The following is a 26042-nucleotide window of genomic DNA, read 5'->3' on the forward strand; positions in this document are numbered from 1 at the left end:
TTGATTTTTTTATTTTTGAGTAACGGCTCTAAGGTCCACCCCTAGTAGATATTCTCCTCTTTGGACTTTCTCTTTCAATCCACCACTAGTAGATATTCTCCTCTTTAGACTTTCTCTTTCAGGTTTTCACTTAAGGTTTTTAAACTGCGTCAGTTTCCACACACTTAATGTTTCGCTCTCCTCTCCAACCAATGTGGGATCTCACAATCCACTTTTTTCGGGGCTCATCATCCTTGCAAGCACTCGTTCCCCTTCTCTAAGCCCATCGTTCTTGCAAGCACTCATTCTCTTCTCTAAGCCCATCGTTCTTGTAAGCACTCGTTCCCTTCTCTAAGCCCATTGTTCTTGCAAGCACTCATTTCCTTCTCTAAGCCCATCGTCCTTGCAGGCACTCATTCCCTCCACTAATTGAGGTGGGACCCCCAACTCACTTCTTTTTAGGGCCCAACGTCCTGACTAGCACATCACCGGGTAATGACTCTATACCATTTTTAACAGCCCAAGCCTGTTGCCTGTTGCTAGCAGATATTGACCTATTTGGGCTCTCCATTTTGGGCTCCCCTAAAACGTATCAACTGGTCAAGGTTTTTAAAACGTGTCAACTAGTCAAGGTTTTTAAAACGTGTCAACTAGTCAAGGTTTTTAAAACGTGTCAACTAGTCAAGGTTTTTAAAACGTGTCAGCTAGTCAAGGTTTTTCAAACGTGTCAACTAGGGAAAGATTTCCACACCATTGTAAAGAATGTTTCGTTCCCTCTCCAACTGACTAGGTACCAATTACATGGACGTGAGAAAATGAATCTAATTATATGAAGACCAGAAATTAATGAAATCTAATTATATCAAGACAAGAAATTAGTTCACATTTCCATTCTAGTGCAAGAATACAAGATACATTAACAAAGTAATTAACAAAGTAAGAACTAAAATAATAATGAGAACTAAAATAATAATGAGAAGATTAAGATTATAACAAGTAAAATGTTTGTTTATTAATTTAAATATTTTCAACAAATTTTTTATTGAAATATTCCTCCACGCTAGGTCGTCTTTTGCAATTCTTAGTTCAACTAGTGGAGAGATTCAAATTTCTTACCTCTTAATCGAAAATGTATGTCTCAACAAGTTGAACTTCTAGAGCTGCTCGGTTTGAAAGCATACCTTTCTTTCCTTTTTCTTTCTTTATTAGCCATTTAAAAGAGAGAACTACCAAATAACCTTAAAAAAAAAAAAGTGTAGTTTCAGATGGGAATTGCTTGGCATTCGTGCCAAAGAAACAGAAACAGAAACAGAAGCAGGATTATGAGCATTGAACTTTTGCTGCTCTCTATAGCTGAAAATTAGATATGGATCAATAAATAATGTACATGTAAAACCAAACTATATTCAGCGTTGGAGCCATAAACATGCAGCTGACTCTCTGTAGTATACCTTACTGCAACATTCTCCCTACATACCCACCATACCAATACCTTTTCTACCAAAGATGCAGCTTAGAAGGAGGCTGAACTAGTTCTTCGCAGCTGATACTTCGGTTCCGAGATTGGTTTGCTTTGCATCGTGTTCTCGAATTCCTACTTGGTTAGACGAAAAAAGGGTCAGTTGTTGAAAGAACATAACATTGTTTTAGTTCACTGAGATGGCGAGAGAGAAAACCAGGCACAAGAATCATTTGAAACACAAATCAAAACTATATATACATAGTGGTAAAACAACAAATCTGCATCTAGTTCATCAATGAAGAAGACGAAATATACTTGCATTTGATCAAAGCGGACATTGAATATCAAGCATAATCAAACCGAGAGTCGAAAACTAAACACTGAATGAGGTGAGCTAAAAACTAAGAATAGATCCTCTTTGCACTTCGATATTGAATTGCTGCAGTTCATACATAAGACATGTGACTAATGTTTTCTTCGAGTACGCTTTATCCACCAGAACATCGATGTAGGAAGAGGAAAATCTTCTTTTGGGCTTGCCTTAGGCGTCTTTGGACTCACAGAACCTCTGGGGTTGTATCCAAAGAAGAAGGTCCCCACTCGAGGAGCTTCGGGTGTCAGTCCTGAGGCCACGATTCCGGCTACCTAGCAGGAATCCCTAGTTTTCCTATCTGAGGTTGATTGAATCTCATATCTATACACTATGAATTATGATTTTATTAAGTTGTTGTCTTTTAACAACCTTAGGAGTATACTAAGCCAATCAGAATAATGGTGGCCAATTTTGTATCGGCTGACAAGCAAATGAGAGAGACAATATTATTTCATCGGTAAATATTCCATTCTTATAGGATTGCCATTACAGCAATAGTCTAAAGTATCCGTTGCTCAGAATCCCTTCGACCATATTTACTCCCTCAGGACATAGTTTCTAACAAACTTCTATCTTCTTTGAACACTTCTGATTTTATCTTTGATAGATCACCCTCACCCTCTAGGGCAACTTTAGCAGCTCTCAAAATGGTGAACAGGGGCCTTACCCGAAAATTCTAAATTGTAGTAACTTCCAGATATTCTTATCTTCACCTTCCCACTTGTATTCTCCCTAAGATCTGCAAAACTTCACTGAATTCTCTCCACTCAAGACTCAGTTATCAGCCTAGCTCCATGCCATTATATTCCAGGATTTGGTATTTTCACCCTACTAATCACAGTGATAGTTCTTTGGTACTTTACCACTTACAGCATAGGAAAATTTGAGAGGGGTGATCATCCATCCAGTCCGGGGCTTGTTGTCTTACATTTTGTGATCCTGAGCTTCAGTCTATCTTTTTGTAGATTTCTAATTAAATTTTAGTCCTAGGTTTTGGGCAGTCCATCTAGTGGGGGCAGCTATCACGTTCAGCTGCGTACTCCCCGTACGAGCAAGGATGGCAGAATAAATTTTTTTTGCCATCCAATTCTGATGGTAAAACTCTCCCTATATGCTTAAGTTTGATTTGTGCCCCTTATCACTCCCATAAATGCTAACTATTTTCTTGTTCCTTCTTTTTTTTCTTTTCTTTTACGAGAAACCAATTTCAGTGAGACATAAAAGAATACATGTGGGCATGTTAACTATTGTCTAGTTCAACAACTCCCGTGTTAATGGGGAATCTCCTCAGCCATTAAAAGTGCCTCATTTCTCTTCCTACTATTACCACTGCCTAGTCCTTCCATGATATCTAAGGAAAGGAAGTTGTCTCCTATTCCCGTGTTAATGGGGAATCTCAAGTTACTTTTACAGACCAAATAACTGCAGCAACTATCTCAGTTATTTTTTCTCATAAGAGAAACCAGAGCCATAAAATTCTCCACCCTATTGAGCTTAAAAGCTTCACGACAGATATCCCAAAGTCTCTTAAAAAAGAGCACAGCAACACGAAATGCTATCACATTTTGTCATTATTTGTGCACAAAATATAGCAAGAGTGAGAGATGTCCGAATTAAAATTCTTTTATCATTCTTTACAGCCTCTAAGGAGAAGAGGTCAAAGAGAAATCACAAATAAAAGTGGAGATGATTTGACAAAACCTTGCATTTTCTAGTCAAATGCTTAAGCAAAGAAGAAATAGAGAGTTCCCAGGAAATCTACATTCCAAAATCTGCCATCGCCCTTATCAATAAGACATCAATATGAGTGCTTAAAGAGAGCCATTCTTCAATTTCCATCGCATTAAGATACCTCCTCAGCCCAAGTTCCAACAAACATCAGTATTATCCCAAAGATCCTCAGTTCTGTCTTTATCAAAATAGGTGACAAACGAAATGGTTTATGTGAGATCCCACGTCGGTTGGAGAAGGGAACAAAACATTATTTATAAGGGTGTGAAAACCTCTCCCTAATAGACACGTTTTAAAACCGTAAGGCTGACGACGATACGTAACGGGCCAATACGGACAGCATTTGTTAGCGGTGGGCTTGGCTGTTACAAATGGTATCAAAGCCACGCATTGGGCGGTGTGCCAGCGAGGACGTTGGGCCCCCTAATGGGGTGGATTGTGAAATCCTACATCGGTTGGAGAGGAGGACGAAACATTCTTTATAAGGGTGTGGAAACCTCTCCCTAACAGACGCATTTTAAAACCTTGAAGTTGGCGACGATACGTAACCGGCCAAAACCAGATAATATCTGTTAGCGAAGGGCTTGGGTTGTTACAGTGGGACCTTTCAAGAATTGTGAGAAGGAAAAGTATTTTTATCCTCCCATTCTCGTTTCTAATTTGTAAACATAAGCTAAATAGGTGAGTACTAATTTATTGGCCGACTCATAGGCACCAAAATTTAGCACATCTTTTTTCCTTGTGCCCTTTTTCCTTTTGACCTAGTGATAAACTAATAATGATTCCTTAAGAATGTGGATTATTTCATTAATGAATGCCTCTTTTGTTCCCATCCTATTGAAAATTAAAACCCCAATCATAGAATTGTCATTGAAACTTAAAATTCAATAAACCAAGCAGGCATATTGGTGCATGATCACACAATAATTCACATGCAACAAAATCAATCACCTTCTCTTTCTTGAGTTTCAAATTCTCCTCTTCAAGGCGTGAGACCTTATTCACCAATTCATTATGGTACGCCTACATTTGAATCAAAGGATCAGCTATATTGCTTAAATATAAGAAATAATTAGTCCTTTAACAGGAAAAGCTTCCCAAATAATGACCTGTTTTCTTGCTCGAGATCGAGCAGCAGACTCCCTGTTCTTGATTTTCCTCTTTAGCCTCCGGTCCATAGTCTCCTCAAATGTGTCTGAGGGATCCCTTCCCCGTTTTGGTGTTGTATCTGACAGTGTGCCAAGCGAAGGGAACGACGACAACAAGCCGATTTTCTGTGAAAAAGTCTGCTCATCCATAGAATCAATGGCATCCAAGCTCATAATGGGACTTGGAGAAGCCTCAGCATAAAGCCCTGCTTGTATCAAGAAATCCTCTAAAGTGATATCACCAAGTGTAGTCACGCTACTCTGAGTTTTCAAATCTTCACAATTCTTCTTCTTCTTCTTCTTCCCTTGTTGAATCTCCCTCCACACATCATCAACAGTCTTCCCACTCAACGCTCTAGCCAGTGTGAAACTGGCTTGACGCTGCAGAGAATACGCCGAAGAGGAACTTTCACTCTCCATTTCCATGGATTGGTTGTCTTCAGCTGCCCAGATGTTATGAAGAAACTCATCAAGGTTCATGCTCCCTACTGGCTTCCCCAATTCACCTAACTGGTTTTTAACCTCATCAAGAGTTCGACCATACCATGAATTTTGTCTCATCAACGAGGCAGGTTGTAAATGGGACTGTTGGCCGTTCAATTGTGAACCCATCGTTTGAATCCCCATCCACAACGCTTTCAAAAACCAACCTCAAGGTCTGATCTATCATCATCACAATCAAATTTTCACTATTAGCCGTAGAATCCAGAGTAAAACTAATTCACACAAAAGTCGATTTCAATAAACATCCGTACATCATTGATCATTAAATACGATTCTCATACAAAACGCAACAGAATCAAGCCAGAGATACTCGCAATCGTCTCTCGATTTCCCGATTCCTCGAGAAACATCAAGGATCGATAAATCCATAAACATAAACATTGAGGACCGATTGTTTCGCATCACTACAGTAGGAGAACTGAGATTCTTGAATAAAGAAACATCCATGAAAAAATAAGTTTATGAAGAAATTGATTAGAAATACGCACCTGTGGCAGCGAGGAGATGAATAGATTGGATCTGAGACGACAAGTGGAAGGAAGAAAATGAAGAGTTAAATGATTTTTTCTTCAACTTTCCTGAATTGTTACACACGTATTTTCCTTATCAGGGAATGATAATCGGAGAGAAAAATTTATGAGATGCACGCACGAACCCACTAAATTCTTCGCTTTTTCGATTTCTGTGCTCGAATTGGATGCACCCTCGTTCCTGACAATGTTCATGCGTTTTCTTGTGCCATATCCATTTCCATAACTTATCAATCTCAAACTTAAATTTGATTTTGATATCGAGTTACAATTTTTGTTTTGTTGATCGATCTAAAAATATTATTACGACGTTCGTAAGATATGTGTGACATGTGAATGTTTGATATTTGAGTTTTATGATTTTATTATTGTGAACGAGTATGACTTTCTTAAATTATTAAAAAATATATGAACAATTCGACTCCGAACCAGGTGTGATATAGTGTGACATGTGAATGTTTGATATTTGAGTTTTATGATTTTATTACTGTGAACGAATATGATATATGAACAACCCGACTCCAAACCGGGGTGTGACGTAGTGTGACATGTGAATGTTTGATATTTGAGTTTTATGATTTTATTATTGTGAACGAGTATGACTTTCTTAAATTATTAAAAAATATATGAACAATTCGACTCCGAACCAGGTGTGATATAGTGTGACATGTGAATGTTTGATATTTGAGTTTTATGATTTTATTACTGTGAACGAATATGATATATGAACAACCCGACTCCAAACCGGGGTGTGACGTAGTGTGACATGTGAATGTTTGATATTTGAGTTTTATGATTTTATTATTGTGAACGAGTATGACTTTCTTAAATTATTAAAAAATATATGAACAACCCGACTCCGAACCGAGTGTGATGTAGTGTGACATTCTTAAATTATTAAAAAATATATGAACAACTCGACTCCGAACCGGGCCCAACCTGAAAATACAGGACTTTTGTCATCCGAACCCTATTTGAGTTCTTTAAGTCCTCTCAATCATGTAATATAAACTTCCCGAAAATATGGATTTCATTTATTTTCAATTGCAATTTTGGATAGAGTTACGATGCTTCATTAATATATTTTAATTTTTTTTATTTAATTTAAGATTATATTTACATAGTGACTAATTATGGTCATAAAATATGAAAGTTATAACTTTCATATGTCTGGTGGCGTGTATATATATATATATATATATATATATATCTTTGAGCTAATAACTAAGTTTTTTACGGTAGTTTGTGGCATGTTCATTATCATTCAAACTTGACATGATCAATCTGAGTGATTGGAATCTCAAAATGTGTTTTTGTCTTGAGATATTCGATAAACGAAGTAATCTGAATCTTACTTTTTACTAGAGTAATTTCTTAACGTTTTGGAGTGCTTAGATATTTAGATCTATAGATCTTGTTCTTCGATAAGGTTGTTAGATCAAATTCTCAGGGTTACGATCATTTGGAATAAGATCAACTTGATTTCGGAGTTTAGCATTTGTGTAAAATCAACTTGATTTCGGAGTTTAGCATTTGTGAATTAGGGGTTTGCATATCCAAAGCGTTTACAAACGTTCGTATAGATTCAACTAGCTAGGGTTTCTATATCACAACCCAACCATTGTACTCCCGAAATCGTAGTTTTTTATACTTTCGAAAGTTCAAATCTTCGTATTGTATTAAAAGATGCATTATATTCTCAATATATTTTAGTTAATAATATCGAGATATTATTTCAATTTAATTTTTTTATTGTTTAAAACGTTTTAAGTTTTTTTTAGTACGATGAGTGGGTACGAGAATTTAAACCTTCGTTATCGAACCAATAAATTGATATAAATTTTCATCGAGTTCTATTCAATTTGACTTCATATATTTTTTTTTTATATTAATATATTTATAAATGTTAAAATAGATTAAATATTTTTTTATAAAATAATTTTAAGTCCCACATTTTAAAATAATTTTATTAGTTTAAAAAAATATGATTTATTATTATAAACCAAATTAAAGTTATTATCTATACCAACAATGACACCTTCTTTTTCGGTCGTTCAACATGTAAACTCCATAGTTGAGCATATTTTACTTTGTAACAATTTTATGTTGGGTGGCCTTTTGAGAATTTTCCTAGAATGCACGTGAGCGAGAACAAAACATGTTGGAATAATTCCTATTGGTCTGTGAGAATAGTTTTCACTCTTTAGAAGTAATGAGCAATTAAGGTGACCATGTCACAGAGAATGTAAGAAAATGTCGGGGTCATCAGGTATCGAGTCCAGAGATAATCTTCACTTTTAGAAGTGATAAGTATGTAACGTGACCATGTCGTAGATGATGTAAGAAAATGTCAGAATCATCAAGTGTCGAATCTAGATGTCAAATCCTGAGTATGGGTCGTTATATAAGAAATAGAAAACTAGAACATTACTAAACGAGATTATATATATAAGCATAAATGAGGGAAGTGTAACGTCCCAGTACCCGTTACTCACAGAGAGCAACTACACAGTGTGATCGTTAAAGATGCATGTTAGTTTACAAGAAGAAAGTATATGAAACGTCATCAAACATAATAAATGAGGGAAATGTAACGTTTTAGTACCCATTACTCACAAAGAGCAACTACTCAGTGTGATTGTAAAAGATGTGTGTTACTTTACAAGCAGACGGCGTATGAGACGTCATCGAACATAATAAATGAGGAAAATGTAACGTTTCAGTACCCGTTACTCACAAAGAGCAACTACGCAGTGTGATCGTTAAAGATGCATGATAATTTACAAGCAGAAGGCGTATGAGTCAAGCATAATAAACGAGGGAAATGTAACGTTTCAGTACCTTACTCACAAAGAGAAACTACGCAGTGTGATCGTTAAATATGCGTGTTAATTTACAAGCAGAAGGCGTATGAGACGTCATCGAACATAATAAACGAGGGAAATGTAACGTTTCAGTACCTGTTACTCATAAAGAGCAACTACACACTGTGATCGTTAAATATGCATGTTAATTTACAAGTAGAAGGCGTATGAGACGTCATCGACATAATAAATGAGGAAAATGTAATGCTTCAGTACCTATTACTTTCACAGAGCAACTACATAGCGTTACCGTTAAAGATGCGTGTTAATTTACAAGCATAAGACATTATGGGACGTCATCGAACACAATGTCTGTTGGGCAAATATTTTTGACGTTCAAGAAAGAAGCAATGACTTTGAGCCGTTGGATGAAAATGTGTTTGGAAGTGAAACTTGTGGCTGTGATCATCTTGTAATTATATTCCCAATTTGGTCCCTTGGCCTTTTCATATTTTTGTAACAATTCTTATTTATTTTATAATTATTTTATATGTTAATCCTTATCTTTTAAAAAATATGATGGGACTTATGATGCTTTCATTTTTCTTTTTCTTTTAATATCAAAATTTATTTATTTTTAAAGTCGGTGAGCGGGAATCAAATTATTAGTGAGCGGGAATCGAATTATTCATTTGTTAGACGTTAATTCATATTTTTATCCACTTAATTATGTTCGGGTTAGAATTTTTTTTATAACAAAATTAAATTTCAGCTATAATTTTTAAAATATCAAACGTTCAATAATTCGAACTCCGTCCGATAATTATTTGGTTTTTTGAAATATGTGCTTTTTATTTAAATTATTGATCAAATTCGAGTTATAGATTTTTTTTTAATACTTTTCAACACTCGTAAAATTAGGTAACAGATCAAATAAATCAATAGGTGGAAGTAACGGCTATATCAAGCAGAACCTACTTTCGAATATTTTGTAGCTCGGGACATTTGCTAACTATATAGTTTTTTTTAAATCTTGAAATTAGTCGACTTATTTTGTCTACTGAGTTATGCTCAAATTGGTTGGAATATATGTACGAAAAAAATACTTGAAATGACTACTTCCATGTTGATCTTTATAAAAACTCGGGTGTCTCATTCTATCAAATCATTTAATTTAACTCTTTTGTAAAGACAAATTAGAGCCTCTTTCAAAATATAATGGTTCAATGTATGAAAAATAATGTCACATTTTGAATAATTTCAAATTTTATTTAATATACGACGTACAAATATTTTTGGATATTTTACGATAATTTTATTTTTATTTTTTTTTTTTCAAATTGAAAGGTGGTAATGTGATGTCCTACGTTGACGTGTTTTAAAGCCTTCCCCTAGCTGACGTGTTTTAAAGCCTTGAAAGGGAAAGCCCAAATAGGACAATATTTGGTAACGTAGATCTGGGCCGTTACAAATGGTATTAGAGCAAGACGCTGGCCTCGAGACGATTTGGTGCCAGTCCCACATCGATTGGAGGAAGGAGGTCGTTACAAATGGTATTAGAGCTAGACGCTGGGCTCGAGACGATTTGGTGGCGGTCCCACATCGATCGGAGGAAGGAAAGAGTGCAATCCAAATAGAGTTGCAATCCAACTCAACCCAACACTATTTTTGAGTTGGATTGTCAGGTTGTTTTTTAAAATATTTAAAAAATCATGCTTATACACATTACATGTTATACGAATATCTAAAATCCGGTAATGTTCAAATTTAAAACATTTACAGTAAATATCATAAATTTTAAACTATAAATATTCTTAAAATGTATACTAGAGTTGAGTTCGGTAATAACCCTAGGGTTGGTCGGGTTAACCCGACCCACAAATCAAAATGTATAGTAGGTTGAGTTGGGTTATAACCCTATTTTAGGATTGGTCGGGTTAACCCGACCCAAAAATCAAAGTGTATAGTAGGGTTGAGTTGGGTTATAACCCTATTTTAGGATTGGTCGGGTTAACCCGACCCAAAAATCAAAATGTATAGTAAGGTTGAGTTGGGTTATAACCTTATTTAGGGTTGGTCCAATTAACCCGACCCAAAAATCTAAACCTGCAAACCAAATCAAATTTTTAGTAGGGTTGAGTTGGGTTATAACCCTATTTAGGGTTGGTCGGGTTAACCCGACCCAAAAATCTAAACCTGCAAACCAAATCGAATTTTTTATTTTTCAAAATTTCAACCCAACTAAAAAAAAATTAACTCAACCCAACCTTCATGGTCTAGGTTGAATAGCTCGGGTGATCGGGTTATAGGGTTATATAACGATCGATAAAGATATGTTCGAATTGAATTACCTTATTTGATAAATTCTTAGAATTTGACCTTATAAAATTACATTATTCAATCCGCTATCTAAATATTCGCTATTTTGGTAAAGATATTAAATCCATCCTTAAAGACAATAAAATGGAAGAAGAAATGATGTGGTGAGGAGGACCCGCCATGGCCGATACCTTCAAACCCTATGACTCCGCGGTCTTTCTTCCAATTTACCCAAATTAACAAACACTGCGGCTTCTCTTTCTCTCTCTCTATTGCTATCGTTTTTCAAAAAGCGAACAGCTACTTTTTTTTTTTTTTTTTTTTTTTTTTTTTTTTTTTTTTTTTTTTTTTTTTTTTTTTTTTNTTTTTTTTTTTTCTCTCAATTAATATTTCAGTTTTTCTGGCTCTGTTTGGTAATCGAGTCGAGGAGCTTCTTGCGTATCTGATCCGAGAATCAGCGATCCGAAAATCCTCTTCACAGAGTGTTTTCAGTCGTCTGTAAGTCTAAACTTCACCATTTTGTGTCTAATTTTGAGATTTATAATGGGTTTTTCTCTATGTGTTTTGGGTTTTTGTTGCTTATGTGCTTGTTTTCTCTCTCGCTCTATGGGTTTATCCTGGTTTTTTGCACATTTTGTGGTTTGTGTGTGACTGTGTTCGTCAATTGTTGTTATAAATTGCTGCATTGTTTGTCTCCTCGTGGTTTTTGATAGGTTAATTTTGGGTACCAATTCGTGTTTTTGTGTTCTTTGGAATGGATGCTTTCTGTGATGGCTGTTGGGTGTTTTATGAAAATAGAGAAACGCATCAGGCAATTAGTAATCAATGATGTTTATTGTTTTCTATCGAGATAAGAAAGAAAAAGTCTGAGGTTTTTTTGAAGTTTTTGAAAGAATGATTGATTCGACAAAGCTAATGTGAGATCTTACATCGGTTGGAGAGGAGAACGAAGCATTTCTTACAAGGGCGTGGAAACCTCTCCCTAACAAACATGTTTTAAAACCTTGAGGGGAAGCTTGAAAGGGAAAGCCCAAAGAAGACAATATCGGCTAGTGTGAGCTTGGGCTATTACAAATGGTATCAGAGCCAAGCATCGGGCAGTGTGCCAGTGAGTACGCTAGCCCCCAAGGGAGATGGATTGTGAGATCCCACAACGGTTGGAGAGGGGAACGAAGCATTCCTTATAAGGGTGTGAAAACCTCTCCCTAACAGACATATTTTAAAACCTTGAGGGGAAGCTCGAAAGGAAAATCCCAAAGAGGACAATATTTGCTAGCGGTGAGCTTGGGCTATTATAGCTAAGCTAGATGGTCGTTAGGGGGGTGGATTGTGAGATCCACAACGGTTGGAGAGGGGAATGAACCATTCTTTATAAGGGTGTGGAAACCTCTCCCTAACATACATGTTTTAAAACCTTGAGGGGAAGCTCGAAAAGAAAAGCCCAAAGAGGACAATATTTGCTAGCGGTGAGTTTGGGCTATTATAGCTAAGCTAGATGGTCGTTAGGGGGGTGGATTGTGAGATCCCACAACGGTTGGAGAGGGGAACGAACCATTCCTTATAAGGTGTGACAACTTCTCCCTAATAGACATGTTTTAAAACCTTGAGGGGAAGCTTGAAAGGAAAATCCCAAAGAGGACAATATTTGCTAGCGGTGAGCTTGGGCTATTATAGCTAAGCTAGATGGTCGTTACTGAGCTTGATATTTTGTCATCTTGTTTTCTTTCCATAGTTTCATGGCGAATCTTTAGCAAAATTATTCAATTTCCCTAGAAATAAATTTGCTGTTAAAAGACATATTTCACTTATGGGTTCTTTTGGTTCTATTTTTTCTGCTAAACAGACAAATCTGGTGTTTTACAGAGTAGGCGGCCTAGAAAATGACAAGGATAAGCCGTACTTATAATGACACAATGCAAAGAGAGGGTGTCTCAGCTGTATCAGCGGATGTGATATTTGCTTCCAGTCGTTTTCCAAACTACAAAATTGGAGCTAACAATCAGATTGTGGAGGCAGTAGATGATCCCAAAGTACTATCTATGAGGCAGGTCGTTGCTTGCGAGGCTGCCCAACTTTTGGAACAGCAGAAACGCCTCTCGGTTCGAGACTTGACCAATAAATTTGAGAAGGGTTTGGCTGCTGCTGCTAAGTTGTCTGAAGAGGTTAGGTTTTTTCAATGAAAAGTTATGTTTACTACCAAAACAAGAAAACCCTTGTACATAATTTTTTTATAAGCTAAATATCTGTTTTGGTATTGCTTCATTACTATCTATTGGAAAATGCTTAAAAGTTCATGTATGTATTAGATTCAAATTTTTGTGTCTGGCATATCATTCAACTATTGGAGGAACCGATCAGACACTTCTAAATATCGGGGTGTATTAAACACATAATCACCTATTATAGACATGTGAGATCCCATATCGGTTGGAGAGGGAAACGAAGCATTCCTTATAAGGGTGTGGAAACCTCTTCCTAACAGATGCGTTTTAAAATCGTGAGGGGAAGCCCGAAAGGGAAAGCCCAAAGAGGACAAAATCTTCTAGTGGTAGGCCTATATTTGAATTAAAATGAGAAATCGTACTTTTAAAACTATCTTCTTTTAATTCTTTAGCGGTTAATAAACCCGTATCTCATGTAAATGAGTAATGAAAAAAGAGTTTGTTTCACTGTTGCGTATACATTTAAACTTTCTTTAGATATCAAAATCTTATTAGTAAAACTATATTTATTTGATCCATTCATTTGCTTGATTTGATGTAAGTTGAAGAATATGGATCAGTTCCCTTTGGTGAGTTCTTCTTTCATAGTTCTGTTTCACTCTCTAACTTGGGGAAATCTTCTTCTTCTTCTTCTTCTTCTTTATTTTTGTTTTTTGTTTTTTTTTTTTATAAGAAACCAAGCTTTTATCGAGAAGGATAACATGATTAAGAAGACTGAACTTTGGGAAATCTGAAATTTGACGTTTATACCGAAAATGTGCGAAATATAATCTAGTTATTTGTGCAATTCAGGCTAGACTAAGAGAGGCAGCTTCACTGGAAAAACATGTCCTATTGAAGAAGCTTAGGGATGCATTGGAAGCATTAAGAGGACGTGTCGCCGAAAGGAATAAGGATGATGTAGAGGAAGCAATTGCAATGGTAAATTTTATGATGTTACCTTTCAGAACATGCTTTTGGAAATCTTGTACTTGATTTTTAGATTTGCAGTACTTTTAAGTTATCTTGGCCAACAAGTAAGTTGAAACTTGAACTTCATCTAGGTTGATGCAATAGAACATTTTGAGCCTGCCTTACTATGCCGTCAATGGCATGTCATGCGTAGACTCCATATCTGTACAAGATAGTTTTGGGTACTTGTTATGTTTTAACATCTCTCGACCAAGTAAGTTAGAACTTGAAATTTTCAAGTAACTTTTGAGGAAGGTTGCACAGCTTAAAAGTCGGAGGAAAATAAGAATAAGGTTAAATTGTAAGTTTAGTCTTAAATTTACGTGTTTGTATCTTATAGGACCAACTTTAAAAGAATTTTATAGGTCCCTGAACTTTTTACTTTTTTGTCTAATATGTCTCTGACATTGTGAGATCCCACGTTGGTTGGATAGGGGAACAAAGCATTCTTTATAAGGGTGTGGAAACCTCTCCCTAGTAGACGCGTTTTAAAATCTTGAGGGGAAGCCCAAAAGGGAAAGCCTAAAGAGTACACTATTTGCTAGCAGTAGGCTTGAGCTGTTACAAATGGTATCAAAGTCAATCACCAAACGGTGCGAGACACTGGTCGGAGTAGGGCTGGACCATCTCCCTAGCAGATGCGTTTTAAAATCTTGAGGGGTAGCTCGGAAAGTAAGCTCAAGGAGGACAATGTCTGCTAGCGGTGGCTTGGATTGTTACAAATGGTATCAAAGCCAGACACTGGGCGGTGTGCCAACAAGGACGCTAGTCCCTAAGCGGGGTGGATTGTGAGATCCCACATCGGTTGGAGGGGGAACGAAGCATTACTTATAAGGGTTCCCTAGTAGACGTATTTTAAAACCTTGAGGAGAAACCTAGGAGGGAAAGCCCAAAGAGGACAATATCTGCTAGTGGTGAGTTTGGACTGTTACAGACATATTTAACATTTTTTTAAAACTAACGAATCTATTAGACATTAAATTAAATGCATGTCTAATAGGACATTAAATTTCAATTTGTGTCCAATTGGTTCATACATTTTAAAAAGTGTAGAACGGGTCAAGAACCTATTAGACACAAAATAAAAGGTTTAGGGACTTATTTGAGCTTCTATAAAATTTAAGGACCTATTAAACCCAAATTTAAAAGTTTAAGAGTCTATTAGATAAAATTTAAAGTTCGGGCTTACTTGACACAAATCTAAATTTCTAAAAGAATTTATTAAGAAAACCCTTATTGGTGTTGGATGAAGTATCCTTGAGTTGTGCTTGCAAGGTAGTCGGCCATGTAACATGAAAAAGGTTCCAATGATAGCAATTATTTGGCTAGACTTTTGGCTTGTGTATCATATAGTTAAATTTATCTGCTTCGAATATCTGCTATTTTGCATAAGGGTTAAGGACGCGCCCGGAATTTTATGTGATTGTTACGTCGAAAAACATGAAAAATAATCTTCATCCCTACATGATAGAGTTGGTATGTTGTGTTCCATGGCTGCCAACGGATCTGTACTAAGTACCATACTGGCACGGACTTTTCTCGTCACTTTATTACGTAAGCCTACATCTGTGAAATCGAGTATAACAATTTGGTGCTTGAATCTGCATATTGCAGGTGGAGGCTTTAGCAGTTCAACTTACTCAACGGGAAGGGGAATTAATACAAGAAAAGGCTGAAGTGAAGAAGCTAGCTAATTTTCTTAAGCAGGTTTGTTAAGCATTCTAATTAAATTTGTGTACACATACTTGTTGGTCATGTGGGGATCTGGCTCTCGAATACTCGTTGGACATGTGTTGAACAATTGTTTAATGCTTAAATTACAGTGCATATGGCTACAAGATGAAGATTGATTTTAATTTTGCATATGATGTTGAATGAATTATTTGCTTTTTAAAATTTGGTCTTTCACAAATGATTTGTTCATACTTTTTTCTGTTCCAATGTTGAAAGTTTATTGTGCTGTGTAGGCATCGGAAGACGCTAAGAAACTCGTCAATCAGGAAAGAGCTTTTGCACGTGCAGAAATTGAAAATGCAAGAGAAGCAGTTCAGAGAGTGGAAGAAGCCCTTCAAGAACATGAACGAACGTCTCGTGCAGCTGGGAAGCAGGTTTCTCTTTTTCAATTATTGCACGTGCAGAAATTATTGTGTTTTCCTTTGTTTATTCTCTTATGAAAATTTATGGGATAGAGTTGTAGTTAACATTAAGAGCTTTCTAGTTGGTAGCTGGTAGTTTAATGATTGAGGAGTTTATGGGATAGGGCTATTAACTTACTTCTTGAGAACGTATATGTAATAGTCCAAGCCCACCGCTAGCAGATATTGTTCTCTTTGAACTTTCCCTTTCAGTCTTCTCAAGGTTTTTAAAACGCGTATACTAGGGAGAGGTTTCTACATCCTTATAAAAAATGTTTCGTTCCCCTCTCCAACTGATGTGGGATCTCACGATCCACCCCCTTCGAGGCCCAGCGTCCTCGCTAGCCCACCGCCCGGTGTCCACCCCCTTCGGGGTGGCACATCGCCCAATGTCTGGCTCTGATACTATTTTAACTACCCAAGCCCACCGCTAGTAGTATTGTCCTCTTTGAGCTTTCCCTTTCGGGCTTTCTCTCAAGGTCTTTAAAATGCATGTGCTAGAGAGAGGTTTGCACAACCTTCATTCCCCTCTCCAATCGATGTGGGATCTGTGAATTTTTGTATTACTTATGTCTCTACGTTCTTTTCATGGGAAATTTTATTGTAGTTTCTATATTATGTTTTCAGTTGGAGGATTCTTTATCCTCGTCTTTTTATTCTTAAAAACTTTTTTTTGGTTATATTTATATGTTTTTATGTTTTCTACTAGAGGGGTGAGAAAGAGAGAAGAAACTTAGGTTTTCTTATCTGATTATATGGTGCATTGTGTTGCAGCTTTTTTTCCCCATCTATTTTCAATAGCTCATCTAGCACAATTCATTAACATGTCAGGACCTGGAGGAACTAATGAAGGAGGTTCAAGAGGCTAGAAGGATCAAAATGCTCCACCAACCAAGCAAGGTCCTCATTCTTGATACTGTTATTATCATACAACTTACCCTTATATCTCTTTTAAATTGATTTAAGTGGAATATATATCATCTGTTTGCTGACAAAGATCGACTCTCGATGTGGTCCTTTTAAGCACGGATAAATTTGATAGCATGTTTATGCCAGCTAGCTTTGTGGCTCGGGATTTAGTTGACTTTTCTTTGTCTTCTCCTGCTCATTTGGTAAAGTATGTCTAAGACTTGCGTATATGCAGGTTATGGACATGGAACATGAACTTCAGGCATTGAGACGGCAACTTGCGGAGAAGTCGAAGTATTCTATACTACTTCAGAAAGAAGTAAGTTTGTTCTCTTGTGATATGAGCAATTTCTATTTCTGAGATTTTTTGTTTTATGCTGGCTTAATAGTTTTGGAAATTGGAAGTACTGCATGTGGCTTGAGACCGATCCTTTTGTATGCAAATTTAAAAAGAACACTGTGAGATCCCACGTCGCTTGGAGAGGGAAACGAAACATTCTTTATAAGGGTGTGAAAACCTCTCCCTAGCAAACGCGCTTTACAACCTTGAGGGGAAATCCCTAAGAGGACAATATCTGCTAGCGGTGGGTTTAGGCTATTACAAATGGTATTAGAGGCAGACATCGGGCGATGTGCTAGCGAGGATGTTGAACCTCGAAGGGAGGTGGACACCTGCCAGTCAGGATGCTAGGCCTTGAAGGGGAGTGGATTGGGAGTCCCACGTCGATTGGAGGGGGGAACGAGTGCCAACAAGGACGTTGGACCCCAAAGGAAGTGGATTGTGAGATCCCACATCGGTTGGAGGGGGGAACGAAACATTCTTTATAAGGTGTGAAAACCTCTCCCTAGCAGCCGCGTTTTAAAACCTTGAGAGAAAGCCCGGAAGGGAAAGCTCAAAGAAGACAACTCTCTCAAAGGAATTTTCTCAAATAAAAAAAAAACGTTAATGCAACCCTCTCAAAGAACTTATTAAAGACCTTATGCAAATTCACCGTAATGATGTCCCGATTTCATTTCATTCACGCACGTATAGATTCTGTTTTATTTATTTATTTATTAAATTATCCTGATCTCGTTTCTTTATCCCGTCACTGTTTCCAGCTTGCAATAAGCAAGAAGGCAATGGGAGACAGTTCCAACTTTTACGAGATAGATGGTGCCGAGTTGTTGGGTTCTTATCTCCGTATCCAATCTTCTTGTGATACAGCTCCAGACCTTTCAAAATGCTCTATCCAATGGTACCGCATAGCACCTGAAGGTGGCAAGAAAGAACTTATTTCAGGTACTCCAAACATATAAGGTTTTAAGTTTTAATTTTGTAACGCTAAATGCTCAGTATATTTCTTCGTTTTATTATCATAGGAGCTACAAAATCAGTTTACGCTCCCGAACCTTTTGACGTCGGGAAAATATTGCAAGCTGACGTTAATTTAGACGACCATAGAATCACTTTGACCACCACTGGCCCCATTGATCCAGGTATACACGAAGCATATAACGTAATCAATAATTCTTGTTTTCGTTGCTATCGTTGTTTGGCGATTGTTTTGCATGAATTCGTGGAACGAAACTAAATCTTGGCTTTTCGAACAGCTGCTGGTCTGGGAAGCTATGTTGAGGCCCTCGTGCGGAAACATGATGTTGAGTTTAATGTACGTTGTCCTTCTCTTTATGTCGATTTTGTCATATGCAGGAGTGGTATGAGTTACGTTTTTTTTGTTTGTCAAATGGCTTTGGTGTTTTGCCAGCTCTCTAGAATAGGATTATTGCTGCCTAGTTTGGTCCTCGTCCTTTTTCGTGGTTGTCGAGTAGGGTCAACGACACTTCTCAGAATTTATAGAAGGATATTTTTTTGAGCTCCCTTCTTTGCTCACTTGCTCCATTATGGGTGGGGGATAGAACCCTTTGTTTTGCGTTCCCACGTCTCTATCATTTGTCTTCCTTGAAAAATCGTGTGGTGTCTAGTTTTTTGGTATGGTTGGGGAGCTCAATTTCCTTTTAGTTTGGGTTTTATCGCGCTTTGACCGATAGGAAAGCGACGGGTGTTATCTCTCTCTTGGCCTTTCTTGGGGAGCTCATTTTTAGGATCGGGAAAGGGATGTTCGAGTGTGGAGTCCCAACCCTTTGAAGAGTTTTTCTTCCTCCCTTTCATGAGTTGATTTTTTCTACCCGAGGGAGGATTAAGATTCCAAGGAAAGTGAAGTTGTTTACATTGCAAGTCTTACATGGCCGAGCTAATCCTAAGGATCGGCTTGCAAAAAAAACGCCCTCTTTAGTTGACTCGTGTTGTTGTATTCTCTATCGGAAGGTGGAGGAAGACCCAAATCACATTTTCTTTGGAGATGTGATTTTACGAGATTCATTTGGAATTTTTTCTTTCAAACGTTTGGTTTTTCGCTAGCTCGACATAGGAGCACTAGTGTTATGATCAAGGAGTTTCTCCTTCATCCTCCTTTTCGTGAAAATGATCGGTTCTGTGAGATCCCACATCAATTGGAGAGAGAAACGAGTGTTAGCGAGGACGCTGGGCTCCAAAGGGGAGTGAATCATGAGATCCCACGTCGATTGGAGAGGGGAACGAGTGCCAGTGAGGACGCTAGGCCCCGAAGGGAGATGGATTGTGAGATCCCACATCGGTTGGAAAGGGGAACAAAGCATTATTTATAAGGGTGTGAAAACCTCTCCCTAGCCGACGCGTTTTAAAAACCTTAAGGAGAAGCCCAAAAGAGAAAGCCCAAAGAGGACAATATCTGGTAACGGTGGACTTGGACCGTTACAGGTTCTTATGGCCGGTTGGAGTGAGCGAAATAACATATTGTTTAAAGGGTTGGAGAGGAATCCTAGTGATGTATGGTCCCTTGCTGGATTTCATGTTTAAAATCTTTTATCGTTCGTCTCGAGCAACATTATTTTATGGAGTAGGTAAACTTTCTTGTGTTTTTTCCAATTCAGGTAGTTCTTACTCAGCTGAATGGAGTGAATCATCCATCCGAGTCGATCCACGCGCTCCACGTCGGAAAGATGCGGATAAAGCTCTGCAAGGGAAAGAACACCATCGCTAAAGAATTCTATTCTTCATCAATGCAGGTAACTTGTAAACCAGTAAGAATTGTATCAGTTTGGATGTAAGCATCTTGGCTTACTCGGTCTCTTCTAACTCTCATTCTTGGCCTTAGTTATGTGGAGTTCGGGGCGGTGGCAACGCTGCAGCTCAAGCGTTGTTTTGGCAAGCTACGAAAGATCTTTCTGTCGTATTAGCATTCGAATCCGAGAGAGACAGGAACGCAGCCATAATGCTAGCCAGGAGGTTCGCTTTTGATTGCAATGTACGTTCCTCCTCACACTCTACTACAACACTACTAACATGAAATCTTCACGTACCGATTAGTAGGATGTCGAATACATGAGTGTTTTGAAATATTTTATTATGATAGGAAATAAAACGTTCATTGATAGGATGAAAGGGGCGGGAGGAAAGTTGACCCCAAGTAAACGGAGTTTATGTTTAAAACGAACTATCAACTAACCAATAGTTCTTTATAAAGGTGTAACAGCTTAAGCCCACTCCTAGCAGATATTGTCCATTTTGTCCCGTTATGTATCGCCGTCAAACGAATGCATTTTAAAACCTTGAGGGAGAGCCCAGAAGGGAAAGCCCAAAGTGGACAGTGTAACGACTGAAACCCACCGCTATCAGATATTGTTCTTTTTGGGCTTTTTCTTTCGAGCTTCCCCTCAAGGTTTTTAAAACGCATCTGCTAAGGAGAGGTTTCCATACCCTTATAAAGAATGATTCGTTCTCCTTCCCAACCGATGTGGGATCTCACAGACAGTATCTGCTAGTGGTAGGCTTGGACAGTTACAAAAGGGTTGAAACATAGAACTAAGATCTACTCATTGAAACTCTCGTAGGATAAGTCACTTGCACTTTCTGTTCACACGGTTCTCAAAGTAGAGGAAAAGATTTTGATCTTGATTCAAAAGTAGTCTGATAACCAAAGAAAACTCTAGTAACTTGCATGCTAACACGAAACTGATATCGAGAGAGATTCACCATCGTTCCTCTCGAGTATCAGTTTCACCCCTTCATTTTCCATTTTCTTCTGGATCTTGGATCTTATGCTTATATACATACATACTCGTTTTGAGCAGATCGTTCTTGCTGGACCCAACGACCGAGCTCCATCACCGAACTGATGAACCTTTGTAGATCTCGATCTCCCCTAAATGTAAATTGTTGTTAGTTCCTATTATTAGTCAACATTTGATAGTAGTAGAATTTGGTGACCCTTCTTTCCTTCTAACATTAAGGCATCTTGTTTTTTTTGTTTGCCTTTCTGTTTCAGAGTCCTAACAAAGTATGTCCTCTGTTCTTACTTTAACATGATTCACATTTGCATGAATGAAGCTTTGTAGTTTAACTTGACTGTTTCTGTTCGTTTTTTAAGTTCGATACCGAGCTATAAATATCGAAAAGCGTCGAAAAGACTGGCTTTTGTTGTCATAGGAGGAAGAAGTAATCGAAAAGCGCCGAAGAAACGGGCTTTTGTAGCCATAGGAGGAAGAAGTAATCGAAAAGAGAAGAGACTCACTTTTGTAGTCGAAGGAGGAAGAAGTTCGACGTTTTTGTTATTTTATACGTTTATCGACTTTTTGGTTAAGATCAAATAGAGGTGTTCATGGGTCGGATTAAGACATATTAGACCTAACTCAATTGTAATTTTTTTTTTAATTAAATAATGAATCCAACACAATTGTAAATTCTTTGGATTGTGTTGGTTCTTGTAATAAAAGTAAAATGTTAGTTCGTAAAATATTTATTTATTTATTTTTAAACACTTAATAAAAATTTATAACTTAATTTCTGTCTATTTCTGAGAATTATTTTCAAAATAGTTAAAATTTAGAATAATTAGTTGAAAAATAAATAATCAAAAAAATAATTATGAAAATAAATCTACGCGAATATATATATATATATATATATATATATATATTTTGAGTTTTCGTCAACCGAACGTAGCTCAATTGGTTAATAATGTATAATTTCGATCTCGACCCCACATATCATCGAACTAAAAAGAATTATCCGAAAGTTCTAAAATGAATACCGTAAATAATTAGCATTAGATTAAAGTATTTTACCCTAAAAAAAAAGTATTTTCAAGAAAGCTAAGACATGTTATGATGTCAATTGTTAAAGTCCAAGGTTTAATAATTATCAAATGAATTAGTTTATTCTCAAATCTAATTATAAAATACTTATGTGAACATAAATTTTGACTTTTTAAAGGTTTAAATAAATTAAATTACCCATTTCTTCTTCAATTTTTTTATAATATTTTTCCTTTAATCAATCTTTTATTTTATCTTTTGACTTCAATTTTCACAATTTAAAAATTAATTTTCTACATTTATTAATAATTTTTTTTAATTAAATTTAAATTTACTTCTTAAAATTATAAATTTTATGTTTAATAGATTCTTAAAATTTTGTGTTTTTTTTTTTTTTGTTTTTGGTATTTTTAAAATTTCATGAATCTAATAAATAGAAACTTTAAAATTTAATGTCGGGATATAAATTTCAATCTTTATCTAATATATCGAATAATTTTTTTTTAGAAAATTGAATACGTCATAAATCGATTAAACAAAAAATTAAAAGTTCAAAAACGTATTAGATAGGTTATAAAGTAATTTGATCTAAAAATAAGAACGAGAAAACGAGAATCATTTTGTAGTTATGTTCTTCATTCTAAAGGATAAGATTTTTGTCCCAAAAAAAAAAAAAAAAAAAAAAAAAAAAAAAAAAAAAANCCAAATATTTTATCTTTTCAATACTTTTCCTTTTATATTCGACACTTTTTAGAATATAATATAATAAAGGTTTAAATCGAGGACCGATAAAAATTCAGACGTCGAGATATAAGAAATATTACTAATTCCTTGAATAAGGTAGCGGTGTTCGTCATCGTGAGTTAAGTTGAGAGACTTTTTAGATCTAAGTCAATTGTTGAGGTTGTAAATTTTTTCAACCCGAACAACCTTTATTAAGTTAGATTGGCTCGGGTTGTTCGAGTCATTTATTTAAATTTTTGTTTTTTAAAAAAAATAAAATAGTAGTTCGTACTATATTTATTTTCAAATATTTAATTAAGATTCACTGCTCAAATTCTTGAAAAATTACTTTTAAAACAGTTAAAATTTATTATAAAATTAAATAAAAATATGTATATATATATATATATATATATATTTTTTTTTTTTTGAGAATTTGGGAAATTCTGAATTTCTGTGATTTTGATAGCCACACACAGAGAGAGGAACAAAATTTGGATGCTAAAAGCTTGGCTTCTTCTCTAATGGCGTCAATGGCGTCGGACAACAACTCCGGCTCAAACTCTCGCCATTTTTCCTGGTTCATCAAATCTTGCTTCCCTAACCCTAACGATTCCTCCGCCACCGTCCCTGTTCACTCCAAATCTTGCTTCGAAACTACTAATATCGCCTCCAATCACCTCCCCCCACCCCCCGCCACCGTCTCCTCCCTTCCCGACGACCTTCTTTTGGAGTGCCTTTCCAGAGTTCCGTCCGCTTCTCTTCCTTCCGTTTCTCTCGTTTGCCGTCAGTGGTCTCGCATTCTGCTTTCCTCTTCGTTTGTCGATCTTCGCCGTCTTCGCGGTCATTTGGAGGATACTGTTTATGCTGTTTCTGCAACTAATTACGGCCTATTTGCAGCGAGTTTCAACTTCCGAGACGGTGGATTGTGGAAGGTTGCGCTGTTCAGAGCGAAGGAGAGTTTGTTCCTTAGTAATTTCTATGGATTGCTCTCTCACGCGCGCCTCTCTGCCATTGGACCTAGGATTTACCTAATCGGCCGAAATGCGATGTTCCTTTACGATACCTGGTCTGGAATGGTCACCGCCAGATCTGCGATGAATTTCTCCAGGAAGAAATTCGCCAATGCGGTGATTTCCGGTAGAATCTACGTCGCTGGCGGTGCTGCGACCACGACGGCGGTGGAGATGTATGATCCAGAGACGGACTCTTGGCAAGTCGTTGCTCAGTCAACGAGAAGACGCTACGGTTGTATCGGAGCCGCTGTGGACGGTGTGTTCTACGTGATTGGAGGATTGAAGATCGGGGGAGGAGTTTCTGGTAACCTAACATCACGCGCCGCTGGTGGATCGGAGGCTCATATCTACGCGAGCTCCATGGATATGTACGATGTGGAGGCGCGTACGTGGCTGAGAAGCCGCGCCGTACCGGGAGGAGGCTGCGTGGTGGCGGCGTGTGCAGCGGCGGGACATATCTTCGTCCTCGCTAGCCACGCCGTCGAGCTCTCGTTCTGGAAATTCGACGCAAGAAGAAAGTGCCCTAACAACTCCAACAGACACACCACCACCCAAACCTCAACCAAAACCGCCGGATTCGGCGAGTGGTACAGAATAAAAAGTCCGCCGCTCCCGCCGCAGTTCCGGCTGGACAGCACGGTGAGATTCAGCTGCGTCGGAGTGGGAGAGACGGTGGTGCTGATTCAGGTCGCTGGCTGCATCGACGATTTACTCCGCCGAAGCGGAAGAAGCGCAAGAGGATTAAAGGAAGGTTTGGTACTGATCTACGAGACGAAGAGCGGAGATTGGAGAAGAGGAGCGGAAATGCCGGAAGTTATGCAACGCGCTGCCTGCGTGTGCGTCGAGTGCTGATGACGCGCCACCGCAAGACGTAAACGGTAAAGGGTCCGAAAGGGAGCGCGTGGTCGTCACGAAAGCGAGTGAGAAATCGAAATCCGATTGGTTGATTAGTCAATTAATTAAACAAAAAATGATAAGTAATTGAAGATTTATTTGCATGGGGGCTTTGAATCCTTTTATCTTTTTCTTTTTATTTAATTATTATTATTCTTTTTTTTTTTTTTAATTGGGGTTTGGATTTTTTTTCCAGGCTCGAGGTCCTGACTTCACTGACATGTTTATTATTATTATTATTATTATTATTATTATTATTATTATTATTATTATTATCTTAATATTGGATTATTTTTTTGATAATTTTAAAATTTAAAGACTATAAAAAATAATATGGTCAACTTTCTTTGAACTTTGAGGGATCTCCAAACTAATTATTTTTTTAAAAAAAAATTGTTGTACTTTTTAGAATTTGATTAAAAATTCAAATGTTTATTTAAAAGAGGTAAAAAAAAAAGAAAAAAAAAACAAGCATAAGGTATAATTTAAAAATTAAAAAAAAAAAACGTATTTTTTATTATTTGAGTTTTATATTTGTTTCTTGACCATTTGTCGGTAAGCCTTTCCCCTTTCTTGTAAACACATTTGGAGTTCTTAAGTCATTTTTAATAAAAATGAGGCTTTCAAAATTAAAAAGTAAATAATAAATAAAAGAAACTATAAGATTTCAACTTAATTTTTTATTTTTTTTATTTTTTTTTTAAATTAAGCTTATATGACGTCTATCACAAAGTTCTAAGTTTGATTTCAAGGTTGGAACGAAGTTTGAAGACTTTATATATATATATATATATATATATAGTTATTTTTTGTTTTTAAACTTTTTGTTTAGATGTTTTCTTAAAAAGAGTTATAATCATCTAAAGAAAAGTGTGAGAAAAAGACATTAAATTTAGAAGTATAATTAAAGCTTATATTGAGTATTAGAAATGAAATAAGTATGAAATTTTGAAAACCAAAATAGAATTAAATTAAAAAAATTTGTATCCAAAATTGGTCGTTCTTGGAAGCCAGGATTGAAATATCTAAAAATTGAAATATTTCGATGTTAAATATTACTCATCTCAAATATCCTTAATAGAGACAAACAAATATCTAGGTAAATTTAGCTCTCAGACGAGCTAAGACACGAGTAGAGGCTTATCAATGGTGTACCTAGTTGATCCGTCTTGATTAATTGAAATTTTCATGTAAAAAAGAATTACAATTAAAAAATGAAATAAATAT

At 36.7% G+C, this 26042-nt stretch overlaps 3 protein-coding genes across 5 annotated transcripts; 2 read left to right on the forward strand and 1 right to left on the reverse strand.

The window, feature by feature from the left end:
* Nucleotides 1-1299: 1299 nt before the first annotated feature.
* LOC111780514 (ABSCISIC ACID-INSENSITIVE 5-like protein 2) lies at nucleotides 1300-5931 on the reverse strand. Of its 2 annotated transcripts, none has more exons than XM_023660938.1 (4): nucleotides 5686-5931; nucleotides 4655-5351; nucleotides 4497-4568; nucleotides 1300-1573 (listed from the first exon to the last, which is right to left on the reverse strand). In XM_023660938.1, the coding sequence occupies exons 2-4, from the start codon at nucleotides 5318-5320 to the stop codon at nucleotides 1493-1495; spliced, it is 819 nt and encodes a 272-aa protein (XP_023516706.1). In that variant the 5' UTR covers nucleotides 5321-5351; nucleotides 5686-5931; the 3' UTR covers nucleotides 1300-1492. The 2 variants fall into 2 exon arrangements, with proteins under 2 accessions (XP_023516706.1, XP_023516707.1); XM_023660939.1 differs by having other exon boundaries at nucleotides 4655-5356; nucleotides 5686-5915.
* Nucleotides 5932-11028: 5097 nt separating this feature from the next.
* On the forward strand, nucleotides 11029-21493 carry LOC111779798 (stomatal closure-related actin-binding protein 1-like). Of its 2 annotated transcripts, none has more exons than XM_023659951.1 (13): nucleotides 11029-11348; nucleotides 12694-13012; nucleotides 13865-13993; nucleotides 15638-15730; nucleotides 15991-16131; nucleotides 16990-17058; nucleotides 17303-17386; nucleotides 18169-18349; nucleotides 18430-18546; nucleotides 18661-18719; nucleotides 20020-20154; nucleotides 20244-20393; nucleotides 21220-21493. In XM_023659951.1, exons 2-13 carry the CDS (start codon nucleotides 12731-12733, stop codon nucleotides 21262-21264), a joined length of 1485 nt encoding a protein of 494 aa, XP_023515719.1. In that variant the 5' UTR covers nucleotides 11029-11348; nucleotides 12694-12730; the 3' UTR covers nucleotides 21265-21493. The 2 variants fall into 2 exon arrangements, with proteins under 2 accessions (XP_023515719.1, XP_023515718.1); XM_023659950.1 differs by having other exon boundaries at nucleotides 11030-11348; nucleotides 12714-13012.
* A 1839-nt stretch (nucleotides 21494-23332) lies between these two features.
* Nucleotides 23333-24938, forward strand: LOC111779799 (F-box/kelch-repeat protein At5g26960-like). The gene has a single exon (XM_023659953.1). It carries the CDS (start codon nucleotides 23430-23432, stop codon nucleotides 24771-24773), a length of 1344 nt encoding a protein of 447 aa, XP_023515721.1. The 5' UTR covers nucleotides 23333-23429; the 3' UTR covers nucleotides 24774-24938.
* The last annotated feature ends 1104 nt before the right edge of the window (nucleotides 24939-26042 follow it).

The sequence above is a fragment of the Cucurbita pepo genome, chromosome LG18 (genome assembly GCF_002806865.2).
Source record: "Cucurbita pepo subsp. pepo cultivar mu-cu-16 chromosome LG18, ASM280686v2, whole genome shotgun sequence".
NCBI classification, from domain to species: Eukaryota; Viridiplantae; Streptophyta; class Magnoliopsida; order Cucurbitales; family Cucurbitaceae; genus Cucurbita; species Cucurbita pepo.